The following is a 17,361-nucleotide window of genomic DNA, read 5'->3' as shown; positions in this document are numbered from 1 at the left end:
AACAAAACACGAACTATTTATTTAAAATTAGGATAATACCACTGAGGCGAAATTTTTCTCAGTTCTTTTGACTGGTCTGTTATAAAATTTTGCAAACACGGATGAGTTCTTAGACCAGCCAGCAGTCTCTTTGATTTTCTGGATATTTAATCCCTTAATTAGGGCTTTTGAAGTCGCGGCATGCCGAGTACTATGGGCTTTAAATTCGTCCGCGATTCCAGCTTCTTTTAAAACTAACTTAAGCCATCTACTGATGGTTTGAGATCCTACCTCTTGGTATGGCGGTTTGAAAGATAAAAGTAAGTTAACCCTATTTACTCTAAAGTCTTTGGTTCTTGAAACGTAAAACATGATAGTTCTTGCTAAACAAAGATTTTCGTTCTCGAAAAATGGAAAAAACGCGTATGGTTGTTGAACTCCGGGTTTTGATGTTTTAATTCTGTCTTGAACTCTGATTTCAACGCCCTTGTCACTAATTCTGATTAAACTGAAATTAATTAAAGCCAAGGTCTGTACCCTAAATGCCGATTCTAACGCCAATAACATTGAGAGTTTAAGCGTCAGTTTTTGTAGGTTTAATTGATCCGATGGTCCCCAGTCCTCTATAGTTTTTAAGACAGCATCAACGTCCCAGGTGGTGTTGTACCTTGGAGCTGTAGGTCTTAGGTTGAAAACACCTTTAAAAAAGCGGAGAAGCAATGAGCTTCTAGAGATGTCTTCCGAAATGATCAGTGAAATCGCAGACCTCATCGTGTTTAATGTTCCATAAGCCGCTCCTTCGGAAAATTTTTCCGACAAACAGCTGAGAACCGACATTTCATCAACTTGAAAGGGATCTAAATTTTTTGAACTGCAAAACTGCCACCAATACTTTAACGCAGTATTGTACTGCTTGGCCGTGCTGGGTGTGATGGAGTTAGTCATTATGTTGACTGTGCTGTCGTCCAGTCCCTTTTTCTTGAACGCTTCCCGGATACAATGCCACACGCCAGGGAAAGGTTGTCCGACAGAGGGTGGCTTATTTTTCTGCAAGGAGAGAGTAATAAATGTTTTGAAGGATTGAAAACAATCATTTCTGATATGAGAAGTTGCTTAAAAACTGGGAACCAGGGTTGAACCTTCCATAGTGGAACTACTAATATTCCTCTGGAACCCTCGTCTCGTATCTTTTTTAAAATTCTAGTAATAAGTGAGAATGGAGGAAACGCGAACCAAAAATCGTTTCTCCAGTCAATCGTCATTGCATTTATGGCAAAAGCATCTGGATCTCTCGTCCAGGAACAATATTTTTCGCATTTGTTATTAATTCGCGACGCAAACAGGTCTATCGAAGGGAAACCAAACTTATCCACGATTTTTTGAAAAGCGTAATCCGCTAGCTGCCATTCAGTGTCTAAGTTACAAACTCGAGAGCCCTCATCAGCCGGGTTTTCTTTGGAAGCCACATATTCTGCAAAAATCCATATACCCTTGACTATACACCATTCCCAAATTTGCCGCGTGATTTTATTTAAGTCTTTGGATTTTGTACCCCCCATTTTGTTGATGTAAGCTAGAGCGGTTACGTTGTCTATTCTAAGAAGTATTTGGTTATTGAAAGCCGTGGCCGCGAAACATTTAAGAGCTAGGAAGGCAGCCTTGAGTTCGAGATAATTGATAGGTTTAAGCCTCTCTTGTTCATTCCAGAACCCGTTGGCTCTAAGTTCACCGCAAGTGGCACCCCAGCCTGTGCTGGAGGCATCAGAGAAGATTTCTAAATCGAAAGAACTAGTTCTGATTTTGTTCTTAGCGGTATCAATTTGCGAACGCCACCATTTTAAATCTTTCATAGCTTCCTCGGATAGAACGACTTTTTTATTCGGGTTAAAGTTAGGTATTTTTAATTCGTTTTGTTTTAAGATTTCGAGCTCTTTATAGTATAGCCAACCGTAAGCTACTGCCGGACAAGCCGCGACTAAGACTCCTATAAATTTTTCTAAATTGTGAAAACTCAACATTCCTTTAATTAAAGTTTTATCCAGCAATTCTCGAATTTTAACACGTTTTTCTAAAGGAAGTTCGATTATCATATTTTCCGAGTTTATAATCATCCCGAGAAATTTGCAAGATTTTGTGGGATTAAGTTCGCTTTTCTCCCAATTTATTAAAAATCCTAGGTATTTCAACAAAGTAATTGCTTGCTGCGTATTATGCAAACATTCTGACGCAGTTGATCCAAAGATTAAAAAATCATCTAAATAAACAACAACTTTGATGCCATTACTTCTCAAATAATTTACTATTGGTTTGCCTAATTTAGTAAAAACGAATGGAGCTGAGGATAACCCAAAAGGTAGAGCCTTGAATTGATAAAGCTGGTCTCTATATATGAACCTAAGATACTTTCGATCCTCTTTGTCTATTAGTACTGTTAAGTATGCGTCTGTCAAATCTAATCTGCACATAAAATCACCGTGGCTTAATAAATTAATGGCTGTCCTTATGTCCTCTAGTTTAAAATGTTCTTTTTTTACAAAAAAATTGAATTTTTTGAGGTTAAGAATGAACCTAAGGGAACCATCTGATTTTGGGGTTAGAAAAAAAGTTGACAGGAACTGTAACTGTATGGGTTTGCAAGTTTCGATTGCTCCCTTTATAATTAATTTACCTAGAGCGGAATCTAGGTCTTTATTTGGCTCTATTTTTCGAGGCATTGTATTTTGAAATACTTCCTGTTCAAGATTAATTTTATAACCCCTTACAATATTTAAAACAAAATTATCATTCGTGATTTCCGACCAATTTGAGAGAAAATTATTTAATCTTGCGGCTGAACTTACCAGTTGAGATTCTAACGTCGACTCTGCTGTGGTTGTGATTGATGGTAATGACTCTTGGCTGGATATGGGCGTGGTCTGTACGGATATTGTGACGTTTTGGAGGTGCCAGGTCTCGGATAACTCCTTCCGCCTCCTCGGTTCACCTCCTTCTTGACCGAGGGGCTCTTCCAGTTTAAAAAATTATTCTTTCTCGCGGTTTGGTTGACTTTAGGTTTCAAGTCTTTCGAGACCTTCTCCATCGCTTTAGAAGAGTCAATAACGCCTTTGAGATTGTCGCCAAAGAGGTAGGTTGTAGGATCTGTTGATTTCAAGATTTTTTGTATTCTTTCGTCGTATTTACCGAGGAGAAACGCTTTTCTCGCTGAGGACAATGAAAAGAAAAGATGGCTGAGCAGTTTTACTGAACATGAGAGTTTATCCAGTATAGTATCTCTCTCGGGCGGATCCTCCTGGTCATGCACGATGCTGTCGAAAATGGTCGCGATGTTGGATAAAGCAGCACCAGTCAAATTTTGGTACTCTTTGAAATAATTGTCTCTGGTAAGAGATTTTGGGAAAATGTCTACCAGCACTTCCTCATTGAGAATTGGGGCCTCGAGGTTGATTGTCCCTTTTTTTGAAACAGATGACAATAATTTCTCTTTTTCTTCCTTGGTTGCGAATCCCCTAACGAGCCAGGCTTTTATTCTGGCTGCAACATCCTCGTTTAATTTTAAATCGTCGGACGATTTTGATGGATTAATACCCAAATATCTGGTGGTTTCTTCCACCTGATCATCATCCTCTCCACATATCACTGGATCCTCCTCCATTGTCTCGGTCCCTGTAACTATAAGATACTTTTCTGTACGAAAAGTTCAAATTCACCTTTGTTCTTGACTTAAAAATCAAGAATCGGTGTGAGAAATTGGCACATGGTTTCGACTTAAGATTCGAAACTCGGCCGACATTTTGTTTTACTAGTTGGGAGAGGGGAGGAATGCCTGTTGGTGAATCTAAAACAAAGGGAACAAGAAAAATTATCTTATTTCTTACCTTCCTCGTGTGCTGGTTCCGCTTTATCTAAGTCATCCATCTGGGTTAGGACGAGAGTCATTTGGTCCTCTAATCTACGCAGTTCGTCTTGAAAAAAATTCTTTTGTTCTTGGACATTCATGATAACGATGTAGCGTCAGCCAGCGCCAAGAAACGAATGGAGGACGCGGGAACGCGGAGCTAAGAGATAGACAGAGAGGGGAGAGTTTTTCTCTCTGATCTATCTCTAAACATGTGGCGTCACCTGGCAACAAGTTGCGGTACTACAAGTTATATCTTCGAACAAGGAAGTGAAATATAATTATATACAGAGCTATAAGGTTATTCAAGTTGGGTGGGGGAAAGCCAAGCTGGTGCACAAACATCCGGTCTATCAGCACACATTTCCACGTATTTCTCGTGGGAATGAATGCTGATAGGCTGATAGGCCGGATGTTTGTGCACCAGCAATCATCCATCTTGGCTTTCCCACACCCAACTTGAATAACCTTATATGATGACGATAACTAAGCGATATTTTTTAAAACGCATTTTTCAATTTTAATGATTTAAATAAAAAAGAATTAAAAGTTCAGGATCATCATGTTTGTTACTATTTATTTTTTCCTAATATTAATTTAAAATAAAAATTTTTATCTTATTATACTTTCTGTAATTTTAAAAGTTCGCAAGAATACAGAAATTTAGTACTTGGAACTTAATATTTCTTATACTGTAAGAAAAGTACCATCGTAGTCACAGTCCATGAGTGCGAGTGAGACAAACTTATGCGTAACGCATGCTTTCCTATGACTACACTTGTACTTTTCTTACTGTATATATATTTAAAGCAAAAATATTTATTTGACATAACCTCAAATTAAAAATTTGTTTTTGGTGAATTTTTGAATCATTTAGTTGGAAAATTATTTTTTATTTTATTATTAAATAATGGTTATTTAACCTATTATGTTTTATGTTTAAAATTAATAAACAATTATTTAATAATTAATATCCAATTTTTACCAAAAATTGCTCATATTTTGTTCGTTAAAAAACTTTCTAAATTCGTTGAATTTTGCTAATAATATTTTGTTCGGTTATTTAAAGAAATAAAATATTTTCATTTTATATAAACTGAAAAGAAATTATTTGTTTCAAATAATCGTTACTTGATGGTTATGAAATAAATATTTAATTCAGCTAAATAATTTTTATTTAAATTAAAAACATATCAAAAATTCAGAAATTTTTGTATTATTTTAAACAAAATTTAATTAACTCAAAAATTATTTGATTCAAAGAAAATATTTATTTAATAATATTCAAGTATTCAATTATTATTTGAATCAAATAATTTTTTTTCCTGTTTATTATTTACAAAGTGTCTAAACGTCCGGCTAGACGGACATCAAAAAACGTCTAAACGTCCGTCTATATCCACCTGTCTTTGTCCGCAGAATACTTTCGGGCATTTTCGACCCCCTTTTCCTTTAAATTTTTTATTGACTAATGAACATTTAAAAATGATTGAAATTGCTTTTAATTATGGTGGAAAAATTTCTGATTTACCTTGTGAAATTTTTTATGATTTAAAACAATTGAAAAAATTGAAAATAAAATCACCCACGTAAAAAGGTTCCCGGAATTTTTGCAGAGTGACTCTGGGAGTAGTTCCCAGAACATTCTGAGAACATTCCCGGAAAATTTTTGGTTTTTCCCAGAATTTATGGAATTTTCGTTTCAATCAAGTAATTGATACTCCGGGATGACTCCAACGTACATCCAGATATCCAGGAGTCAATTGGACAACTTCATCAGGGAATTTTAACTGTAATGAAATAATCAATACTCCAGGATGACTCCAACGTTCATCATGATGACTAGGAGTCAATTGGACAACTTCTCCAGGGAATTTTAGCTGTAATCAAACAATCAATACTCCAGGATGACTCCAACGAACATCATGATGACTAGGAGTCAATTGGACAACTTCTCTGGGGAATTTTCGTTTTAACCAAATAATCGAGTTTCTATGACAACTCTAACGTACATCCAGATACCCAGGTGAGAATTGGGCAACTTCTCCAGGGAATTTTAACTGTAATGAAATAATCGATACTCCAGGATGACTCCAACGTCCATCATGATGACTAGGAGTCAATTGGACAACTTCTTCAGGGAATTTTAGCTGTAATAAAACAATCGATACTCCAGGATGACTCCAAAGTACATCATGATGACTAGGAATCAATTGGACAACTTCTCCAGGGAATTTTAGCTGTAATCAAATAATCGATACTCCAGGATGACTCCAACGTACATCATAATGACTAGGAGTCAATTGGACAACTTCTCCAGAGAATTTTAGCTGTAATCAAACAATCAATACTCCAGGATGACTCCAACGTACATCATGATGACTTGGAGTCAATTGGAAAACTTCTTCAGGGAATTTTAGCTGCAATAAAACAATCGATACTCCAGGATGACTCCAACGTACATCATGATGACTAGGAGTCAATTGGACAACTTCTTCAGGGAATTTTAGCTGTAATAAAACAATCGATACTCCAGGATGACTCCAAAGTACATCATGATGACTAGGAATCAATTGGACAACTTCTCCAGGGAATTTTAGCTGTAATCAAATAATCGATACTCCAGGATGACTCCAACGTACATCATAATGACTAGGAGTCAATTGGACAACTTCTCCAGAGAATTTTAGCTGTAATCAAACAATCAATACTCCAGGATGACTCCAACGTACATCATGATGACTTGGAGTCAATTGGAAAACTTCTTCAGGGAATTTTAGCTGCAATAAAACAATCGATACTCCAGGATGACTCCAACGTACATCATGATGACTAGGAGTCAATTGGACAACTTCTTCAGGGAATTTTAGCTGTAATAAAACAATCGATACTCCAGGATGACTCCAAAGTACATCATGATGACTAGGAATCAATTGGACAACTTCTCCAGGGAATTTTAGCTGTAATCAAATAATCGATACTCCAGGATGACTCCAACGTACATCATAATGACTAGGAGTCAATTGGACAACTTCTCCAGAGAATTTTAGCTGTAATCAAACAATCAATACTCCAGGATGACTCCAACGTACATCATGATGACTTGGAGTCAATTGGAAAACTTCTTCAGGGAATTTTAGCTGCAATAAAACAATCGATACTCCAGGATGACTCCAACGTACATCATGATGACTAGGAGTCAATTGGACAACTTCTTCAGGGAATTTTAGCTGTAATAAAACAATCGATACTCCAGGATGACTCCAAAGTACATCATGATGACTAGGAATCAATTGGACAACTTCTCCAGAGAATTTTAGCTGCAATAAAACAATCGATACTCCAGGATGACTCCAACGTACATCATGATGACTAGGAGTCAATTGGACAACTTCTCTACAGAATTTTAGCTGTAATCAAATAATCGATAATCCAGGATGACTCCAAAGTACATCATGATCACTAGGAGTCAATTGCACAACTTCTTCAGGGAATTTTCGTTTCAACAAAATAATCGATTTTTTAAGACAACTCCAACGTACATCCGGATACCCAGGAGTATATTGGTCAACTTCTTCAGAGAATTTTACACGGAGAAAATTTAAGTATCAATTTTTGTTAAACTCATATGTATTTTTAGTAAATTGACTACTAAAGTGGGGAAAAAACGAGAAGAAGCCGAAATTTCTTATTTAATAGAAGTCTCTTTAACAATATATGACCTCTTTTTTTCAATATTTAGTAGTCAAGTTAAGAAAAATTCGACGTGGACAGTGTCGTAATTTAAAACGGTTAGATGAAGCCCCGACTTCAAGCAACAATTATTCATTAACTTTTAATTATATCATAAATAATATTAATGAGGCTTTAATGTATAGGTTATTTTGCTTTTTCTGTGTTTAAGATTTCACAATCCGGTTAGATTATACATTGAAAATACATTTTTTATGAAGTTAGGGGCGCTTAAAACATCAAGTACTCTTCTGAGCACATGTGAGCTTGTCTATGAAACCCCCTAAAAAAATATATCATGTCATGTACATCTCTTATATGAGAGATTCATTTTCAATCGCCCCAGCCCAAAAAGTCAATGTTCTGGGATTGGCTTCATACTTTGGTAAATTGTTGTCCGATATGATAGTAATAAATCCCTAAAATATAAACGCATTAAAAAAATATTTGTAAAAAGTAGAGGGGGTTGAAGTTTTGACGTTAAGGGTAACATTGTCATTTTCAAATCCGTATAACTATGACAAAAGTTAATGGATTTTAATTTATCTATAATGAATTTTCATGCTTTTTTCACGTACTTTTCAAAAAAGTATACAAAATTAAAAAAAAAATTTTTTGACCCCTTTTTTTCAAAATCAACCCTTATTTTTCGATTTTCACCCCTTCGGTAAAATAAAGTGGGACAACAATAATTTTGTGAGAATCCTAATATTAAATAATCCTAAATATTAAATCCAAGTTTATAATTCTTTTAATTATTGAGAATCAGTTTGAAACGAAAATTCCCTGAAGAAGTTGTCCAATTGACTCTTAGTCATTATGATGTACGTTAGAGTTATCCTGGAGTATTGATTATTTGATTACAGCTAAAATTCCCCAGAGAAGTTGTCCAATTGACTCCTAGTCATCATGATGTTCGTTGGAGTCATCCTGGAGTATCGATTATTTGATTACAGTAAAAATTCCATGGAGAAGTTGCCCAATTCACACCTGGGTATCTGGATGTACGTGGGAGTTGTCATAGAAACTTGATTATTTGGTTAAAACGAAAATTCCCTGAAGAAGTTTTCCAATTGACTCCTAGTCATCATGATGTACGTTGGAGTCATCCTGGAGTATCAATTGTTTGATTACAGCTAAAATTCCCCAGAGAAGTTGTCCAATTGACTCCTAGTCATCATGATGTTCGTTGGAGTCATCCTGGAGTATTGATTATTTGATTACAGCTAAATTTCCCTGAAGAAGTTGTCCAACTGACTCCTAGTCATTATAATGTACTTTGGAGTGCTCCTGGACTATCGATTGTTTGATTAGAGCTAAAATTCCCTGGAGAAGTTGCCCAATTGACTCCTAGTCATCATGATGAACGTTGGAGTCATCCTGGATTATCGATTGTTTGATTACAGCTAAAATTCCCTAGAGAAGTTGTCCAATTGACTCCTAGTCATCATGATGTTCGTTGGAGTCATCCTGGAGTATCGATTGTTTGATTACAGCTAAAATTCCCCAGAGAAGTTGTCCAATTGACTTCTAGTCATCATGATGTTCGTTGGAGTCATCCTGGAGTATCGATTGTTTGATTACAGTTAAAATTCCCCAGAGAAGTTGTCCAATTGACTCCTAGTCATCATGATGTTCGTTGGAGTCATCCTGGAGTATCGATTGTTTGATTACAGCTAAATTTCCCTGAAGAAGTTGTCCAACTGACTCCTAGTCATTATAATGTACTTAGGAGTGCTCCTGGACCATCGATTGTTTGATTAGAGCTAAAATTCCCTGGAGAAGTTGCCCAATTGACTCCTAGTCATCATGATGAACGTTGGAGTCATCCTGGATTATCGATTGTTTGATTACAGCTAAAATTCTCCAGAGAAGTTGTCCAATTGACTCCTAGTCATCATGATGTTCGATGGAGTCATCCTGGAGTATCGATTGTTTGATTACAGCTAAAATTCCCCAGAGAAGTTGTCCAATTGACTCCTAGTCATCATGATGTTCGTTGGAGTCATCCTGGAGTATCGATTGTTTGATTACAGCTAAAATTCCCCAGAGAAGTTGTCCAATTGACTCCTAGTCATCATGATGTTCGTTGGAGTCATCCTGGAGTATTGATTATTTGATTACAGCTAAATTTCCCTGAAGAAGTTGTCCAACTGACTCCTAGTCATTATAATGTACTTTGGAGTGCTCCTGGACTATTGATTGTTTGATTAGAGCTAAAATTCCCTGGAGAAGTTGCCCAATTGACTCCTAGTCATCATGATGAACGTTGGAGTCATCCTGGATTATCGATTGTTTGATTACAGCTAAAATTCCCTAGAGAAGTTGTCCAATTGACTCCTAATCATCATGATGTTCGTTGGAGTCATCCTGGAGTATCGATTGTTTGATTACAGCTAAAATTCCCCAGAGAAGTTGTCCAATTGACTCCTAGTCATCATGATGTTCGTTGGAGTCATCCTGGAGTATCGATTGTTTGATTACAGTTAAAATTCCCCAGAGAAGTTGTCCAATTGACTCCTAGTCATCATGATGTTCGTTGGAGTCATCCTGGAGTATCGATTGTTTGATTACAGCTAAATTTCCCTGAAGAAGTTGTCCAACTGACTCCTAGTCATTATAATGTACTTTGGAGTGCTCCTGGACCATCGATTGTTTGATTAGAGCTAAAATTCCCTGGAGAAGTTGCCCAATTGACTCCTAGTCATCATGATGAACGTTGGAGTCATCCTGGATTATCGATTGTTTGATTACAGCTGAAATTCTCCAGAGAAGTTGTCCAATTGACTCCTAGTCATCATGATGTTCGATGGAGTCATCCTGGAGTATCGATTGTTTGATTACAGCTAAAATTCCCCAGAGAAGTTGTCCAATTGACTCCTAGTCATCATGATGTTCGTTGGAGTCATCCTGGAGTATCGATTGTTTGATTACAGCTAAAATTCCCCAGAGAAGTTGTCCAATTGACTCCTAGTCATCATGATGTTCGTTGGAGTCATCCTGGAGTATTGATTATTTGATTACAGCTAAATTTCCCTGAAGAAGTTGTCCAACTGACTCCTAGTCATTATAATGTACTTTGGAGTGCTCCTGGACTATCGATTGTTTGATTAGAGCTAAAATTCCCTGGAGAAGTTGCCCAATTGACTCCTAGTCATCATGATGAACGTTGGAGTCATCCTGGATTATCGATTGTTTGATTACAGCTAAAATTCCCTAGAGAAGTTGTCCAATTGACTCCTAGTCATCATGATGTTCGTTGGAGTCATCCTGGAGTATCGATTGTTTGATTACAGCTAAAATTCCCCAGAGAAGTTGTCCAATTGACTCCTAGTCATCATGATGTTCGTTGGAGTCATCCTGGAGTATCGATTGTTTGATTACAGTTAAAATTCCCCAGAGAAGTTGTCCAATTGACTCCTAGTCATCATGATGTTCGTTGGAGTCATCCTGGAGTATCGATTGTTTGATTACAGCTAAATTTCCCTGAAGAAGTTGTCCAACTGACTCCTAGTCATTATAATGTACTTTGGAGTGCTCCTGGACCATCGATTGTTTGATTAGAGCTAAAATTCCCTGGAGAAGTTGCCCAATTGACTCCTAGTCATCATGATGAACGTTGGAGTCATCCTGGATTATCGATTGTTTGATTACAGCTAAAATTCCCTAGAGAAGTTGTCCAATTGACTCCTAGTCATCATGATGTTCGTTGGAGTCATCCTGGAGTATCGATTGTTTGATTACAGCTAAAATTCCCCAGAGAAGTTGTCCAATTGACTCCTAGTCATCATGATGTTCGTTGGAGTCATCCTGGAGTATCGATTGTTTGATTACAGTTAAAATTCCCCAGAGAAGTTGTCCAATTGACTCCTAGTCATCATGATGTTCGTTGGAGTCATCCTGGAGTATCGATTGTTTGATTACAGCTAAATTTCCCTGAAGAAGTTGTCCAACTGACTCCTAGTCATTATAATGTACTTTGGAGTGCTCCTGGACCATCGATTGTTTGATTAGAGCTAAAATTCCCTGGAGAAGTTGCCCAATTGACTCCTAGTCATCATGATGAACGTTGGAGTCATCCTGGATTATCGATTGTTTGATTACAGCTAAAATTCTCCAGAGAAGTTGTCCAATTGACTCCTAGTCATCATGATGTTCGATGGAGTCATCCTGGAGTATCGATTGTTTGATTACAGCTAAAATTCCCCAGAGAAGTTGTCCAATTGACTCCTAGTCATCATGATGTTCGTTGGAGTCATCCTGGAGTATCGATTGTTTGATTACAGCTAAAATTCCCCAGAGAAGTTGTCCAATTGACTCCTAGTCATCATGATGTTCGTTGGAGTCATCCTGGAGTATCGATTGTTTTGTTACAGCTAAAATTCCCCAGAGAAGTTGTCCAATTGACTCCTAGTCATCATGATGTTCGTTGGAGTCATCCTGGAGTATCGATTGTTTTATTACAGCTAAAATTCCCCAGAGAAGTTGTCCAATTGACTCCTAGTCATCATGATGTTCGTTGGAGTCATCCTGGAGTATCGATTGTTTGATTACAGTTAAAATTCCCCAGAGAAGTTGTCCAATTGACTCCTAGTCATCATGATGTTCGTTGGAGTCATCCTGGAGTATCGATTGTTTGAATACAGCTAAATTTCCCTGAAGAAGTTGTCCAACTGACTCCTAGTCATTATAATGTACTTTGGAGTGCTCCTGGACCATCGATTGTTTGATTAGAGCTAAAATTCCCTGGAGAAGTTGCCCAATTGACTCCTAGTCATCATGATGAACGTTGGAGTCATCCTGGATTATCGATTGTTTGATTACAGCTAAAATTCTCCAGAGAAGTTGTCCAATTGACTCCTAGTCATCATGATGTTCGATGGAGTCATCCTGGAGTATCGATTGTTTGATTACAGCTAAAATTCCCCAGAGAAGTTGTCCAATTGACTCCTAGTCATCATGATGTTTGTTGGAGTCATCCTGGAGTATCGATTGTTTGATTACAGCTAAAATTCCCCAGAGAAGTTGTCCAATTGACTCCTAGTCATCATGATGTTCGTTGGAGTCATCCTGGAGTATCGATTGTTTTGTTACAGCTAAAATTCCCCAGAGAAGTTGTCCAATTGACTCCTAGTCATCATGATGTTCGTTGGAGTCATCCTGGAGTATCGATTGTTTTATTACAGCTAAAATTCCCTGAAGAAGTTGTCCATTTGACTCTTAGTCATTATGATGTACTATGGTGTCATCCTAGAGTATCGATTGTTTCATAACAGCTCAAATTCCCTGGAGAAGTGTTCCAATTGATTCCTAGTCATCATGATGAACGTTGGAGTCATCCTGGAGTATTGATGGTTTGATTACAGCTAAACTTCCCTGAAGAAGTTGTCCAATTGACTCCTGGATATCTGGATGTACGTTGGAGTCATCCCGGAGTATCAATTACTTGATTGAAACGAAAATTCTATGAATTCTGGGAAAAAACCAAAAATTTTCCGGGAATGTTCTCAGAATGTTCTGGGAACTACTCCCAGAATCACTCTGCAAAAATTCCGGGAAGTTTTTCACGTGGGCAATTGCAGCAAATTTTGAATTATTATTTGATTTTTCATTTTATTTTAATAATAATTTAATTGCATTTAAATCTAAATGTTGTGGGGAAATTGAAAAAATGAAAACAATGAAAATTGATGGTTTTAATGTAACAATTTATGAAATATTAAAAAAAACACAACAACAATTTTCAATGTTTCTGAAAAATAAAAATATTGTTAAATTATTAAATTCAATTAATTTAAAAAAATTGTTTCCCATTTATGGTGATAGATTGATTGTTTGTTTAATGAGAGCTAAACTTGAAAATCAATTATTAAAATTGAGTGATCAATGTTTGAAAATTTTTTTCAAAATAAATTTACCCGATATTGTATTACGTGAAATAATTTCCTATTTTAATACATTGGATTTACATCGTTAAATTATTGCTTCGCCAATTGGTAAAGAAGAAAAAATGTCAGTTCAATATTCAGAAATTGGAAAAAAAATGTGAATTTTTAAAGAAAAAAAAAAATTATATCTTCATATTTTGTTTAATCCAATTAATATAATTTGCAACGTGTGAATAAACTCCAGGATAATTTTTACTACCACAACCATTGCCCCACGATACAATTCCATAAAGTTTATTATTTGCCACCATTGGTCCACCTGAATCATTAATACAAGCATCTTTTCCACCTTGTTTTAAATCACCAGCGCAAATCATATTTTTAGTAATTGGACGATTTATTTTCTTATAATTTGCCTTACAATCATCACGATTCACAATTAATATTGAAACTTTTTTTAATATATCAGAATCCTTTTTGTTTTGTGTCTGAAAATAGAAAAAAAAAAATTACAATGCTTCTTTATTTTAATTAACAAATTTTTAACCAAAATTCTTCTTCTCAAAATTAATAATTTTAAATAATTTTAATGAAATTCTTCATAAATTCAATTATTTTAAAATGTATTTCAATTAAATTTTTTTTTAAGAAATTCAATTATTTTTCAAAAAATTTCAATTTAAAATCTAAAATTTGATTATTTCTAAAATTTTCTTTTAAAAAATTTTTGAAATTTAATAATTTTAAACTATAAATCTTCCGAAATTCAATTATTTTTTGAAAAAAGGTTATTTTAAATTATTTGATAAATTATTTTCAATTTAGTCAAATTTAATTATTGTCTGAAATTTAACAACATTTTTTGTAATTCAATTTATTATTTCTAAAAATTTCTAATGTAATTTACAAAATTCAATTATTTTTAATAATTTTAATATTTTTTTAAAAAAATTCAATTATTTAAAAACATTTTTCAATTAAAAATTTTGTGAAATTCAATTTTTGTCTGTAATTTCTAATAAATTCTTCAACAACAGAAATCACCAAAAAATTTTAATTCAAAATCACTTGAAATTCAATTATTTTTCGAAAAATTTCAATTTAAAACCTAAAATTTAATTATTTCTAAAATTTTCTTTTAAAAAATTTTTGAAATTTAATAATTTTAAACTATAACTCTTCTGAAATTCAATTATTTTTAATGATTTTTATCATATTTTTCCAAAAATTCAATTAACTGAAATTATTTTTTATTTAAAAATTTTTATCTGTAATTTCTAATAAATTCTTCAACAATAGAAATCAACAAAATTTTTAATTAAAAATCACTTGAAGTTCAATTATTTTCAATAATCCAAATTGTAAATCATCGAAAATTCAATTATTTTTAACAAAGGTTAAATAAAATTATTTGATAAATTATTTTCAATTCTGTAAAATTTAATTGACTGAAATTTATAAAAAATTTTTTGAAATTTAATTATTTCTAAACATTTTAACTGTAAATTTTTAAAAATTCAATTATTTTTAATAATTTTTATATTTTTCAAAAATTTAATTATTTGAAAATATTTTTAAATTAAAAACATATAAAATTCAATTTTTGTATATACATTTTTTTAGCAACAATAATCACAAAAATTTTCAATTCAAAATCGCTTGAAATTCAATTGTTTTCAAAAATTTCAATTAAAAATTTTTGTTGATGAAAAATGAAATAAAAAAAAAAAATCCCACCTTTTTTTGTCACAAACTAATTTTGTAATTGGTATGACAAATAGAAAATTTTATTCAATAAAAAATTTGATGAAATTAATTTTAAATTATAATGAAAATAAATTAATTTTTGAAAAATAATCATCAATCAGAAAATTTTGTAGGTGTAAATTTTTCGAAAACATTAAAACATTTATAAAATTTTATATTTATAAATAAATATAATACCTGTGTGTATCCCCATCCAGAAACAATTACTTCTAAACCAGAAGAGGGTTCAAAAGTTCCCTCTGGAAGATTCACAGCCCTAATTGTGCTCCCAAAATTAAAATTATTTTGAATCTATTAAAAAATTTGTTTTATTTCAGTTTTTATTAATGAATAAAAAATAAAAATAAATTTTTTTTTCATATAAGAAGAAAACGATAAAAAAAATAAAATAAATAAATATAAATTCTTACTTCAAGCAATGCAATATCATTATCAGCTGTATATTTATTATATAATTTATGAATAATAACTGTTTGTATTTTGTAAAAAATTCCATTTTCTTTTAATTCATTTCCAGCACCAACTTTTAAATCATTTTTATTAAGGCCTCTGCAAAATAATTTTTCAATTACAATTTTTAATAAATAATTTCTTACTAAAAATTAGGTTTTTTGAGTGAATGTTTTTTTTGTTTTAAATAAAAGCCATTAAAATTTAAAACGTATATTGAAATTTATAAAATGTAATTAAAAAAATTCTATTTAATTCGGAAAATTCGAATTTTTTGGCTATTTTTATAATATTTATATATATATATTATTTTTTTTTGAATTTATATAAAAAATTCATACTTTTCTGAAACACAATGAGCAGCTGTAATAGCCCATTTTAAATGAATAATCGAAGCTCCGCCAATAAATTTTTCCTTATACCATAGAGAAAGTTGATATGGGACATCTTGAATTTTTGTATCTTGGCCACCAACAATTCGAGTTTCAAAAGAAGAAATTTGAAATGACAGATCAAATCCTGTAATATTATATTTAAAAAATAATTTTTTTCTTCAACATCCACATAATAAACATGCCATTCTTGTATAGAGGGCGAAAAGTAAATCTTTGTCGTCTGACTAACATTAGCGGGCGGAAAAAAATTATACTTGTTTTTTATTAATATTATTATTTTTGTTTTATTATATCTAATTTATTAAATTTTTTATTATTTTTATTCTTATTATACTTTAAAAAAGAATGAGACAATAAAAAAAATTTTGAAAAACATTTTTTAAATCTTAAATTTTGTGGAAAAATTGAAATTGTTTTTTAAAAAAATGTAAAAGTGGTAAAAAAAAATCTCCAAATAAAGAAGATTTCATAGAAAAATTAATAGAAAAATATATAATTTGAAATAAATTTTCTTTAATTCAAGAAAAAAAAATTGATTATAAAATAATTAAGTACGAAATATTGAAAATAATTTTTAATTTTTGAAAATTAGTAAGAAATATTTTCTGCGATTCAAAAGTACATAAAATAAATATAAAAATACATGAGACTTGATAAAATATTTTTTTTCTTTAAAGAAAATCCACTTACCAATAATTCCAAAAATACATATTATTATTGTAAATTTACTCATTGCAATCACATATTATTAACTTTTTTTTTATATATACATATAAATCAAATGACAAAATGTAACTGCGATTAATAAAACATTTCATTATGTAAAGTCCGATTTTGATAATGATCTTATCAAATTTATATCTAGAAATTTATATTTAACTTGATTGTTAACATTATTTTCAACCTTGAATAAATATTGTTTACTTTAAAAAAAAATTATAATTATTAACAAAAAATTTAATTTGGTAAAAATAGCCAAGTTTTATTCAATTCTGTAAATATTTTAGTGAAATAAAAATTTTCAAAAAGTAAAATAAAGTAAAAAAGAGTCTGTAATAGTAAAAAAAAAAAAATGTTCTACGTGGGCTTTTTAGTTCTCCCGCTAACAGCTAGAGCGCGCTGTAGTATTTATCACTCGCAAGGAAAACTGCAAACCTTTAGTATATAGATGGGACGCAGAAGAAGGGAAAAATTATCCTTCACTTTAGCATTGAATTACAAACACTTGGGTGTAGAAACATTTCTACTTTTTTTG

General features: G+C 32.8%; 3 protein-coding genes across 3 annotated transcripts; all 3 read right to left on the bottom strand.

Moving 5' to 3' along the window:
• Nucleotides 1-894: 894 nt before the first annotated feature.
• Nucleotides 895-4,295, bottom strand: LOC127286523 (uncharacterized). The gene is made up of 3 exons (XM_051312967.1): nt 3,855-4,295; nt 2,820-3,648; nt 895-1,026 (listed from the first exon to the last, which is right to left on the bottom strand). Exons 1-2 carry the CDS (start codon nt 3,973-3,975, stop codon nt 2,831-2,833), a joined length of 939 nt encoding a protein of 312 aa, XP_051168924.1. The 5' UTR covers nt 3,976-4,295; the 3' UTR covers nt 895-1,026; nt 2,820-2,830.
• LOC127286759 (uncharacterized) lies at nt 924-2,069 on the bottom strand. Its single transcript, XM_051313338.1, has one exon. It carries the CDS (start codon nt 2,067-2,069, stop codon nt 924-926), a length of 1,146 nt encoding a protein of 381 aa, XP_051169295.1.
• A 9,361-nt stretch (nt 4,296-13,656) lies between the features above and the next one.
• On the bottom strand, nt 13,657-16,930 carry LOC127286830 (trypsin-like). Its single transcript, XM_051313435.1, has 5 exons — nt 16,797-16,930; nt 16,053-16,230; nt 15,672-15,810; nt 15,439-15,552; nt 13,657-13,982 (listed from the first exon to the last, which is right to left on the bottom strand). Exons 1-5 carry the CDS (start codon nt 16,837-16,839, stop codon nt 13,677-13,679), a joined length of 780 nt encoding a protein of 259 aa, XP_051169392.1. The 5' UTR covers nt 16,840-16,930; the 3' UTR covers nt 13,657-13,676.
• Between the last annotated feature and the right edge of the window lie 431 nt (nt 16,931-17,361).

Source organism: Leptopilina boulardi, unplaced genomic scaffold, assembly GCF_019393585.1.
Source record: "Leptopilina boulardi isolate dan_hultmark-lab unplaced genomic scaffold, ZJU_Lbou_2.1 LbouV2_362, whole genome shotgun sequence".
Lineage (NCBI taxonomy): Eukaryota > Metazoa > Arthropoda > Insecta > Hymenoptera > Figitidae > Leptopilina > Leptopilina boulardi.
The sequence above is the reverse complement of the archived record's forward strand: the minus strand, read 5'-3'. Positions and strand labels throughout refer to the sequence as shown.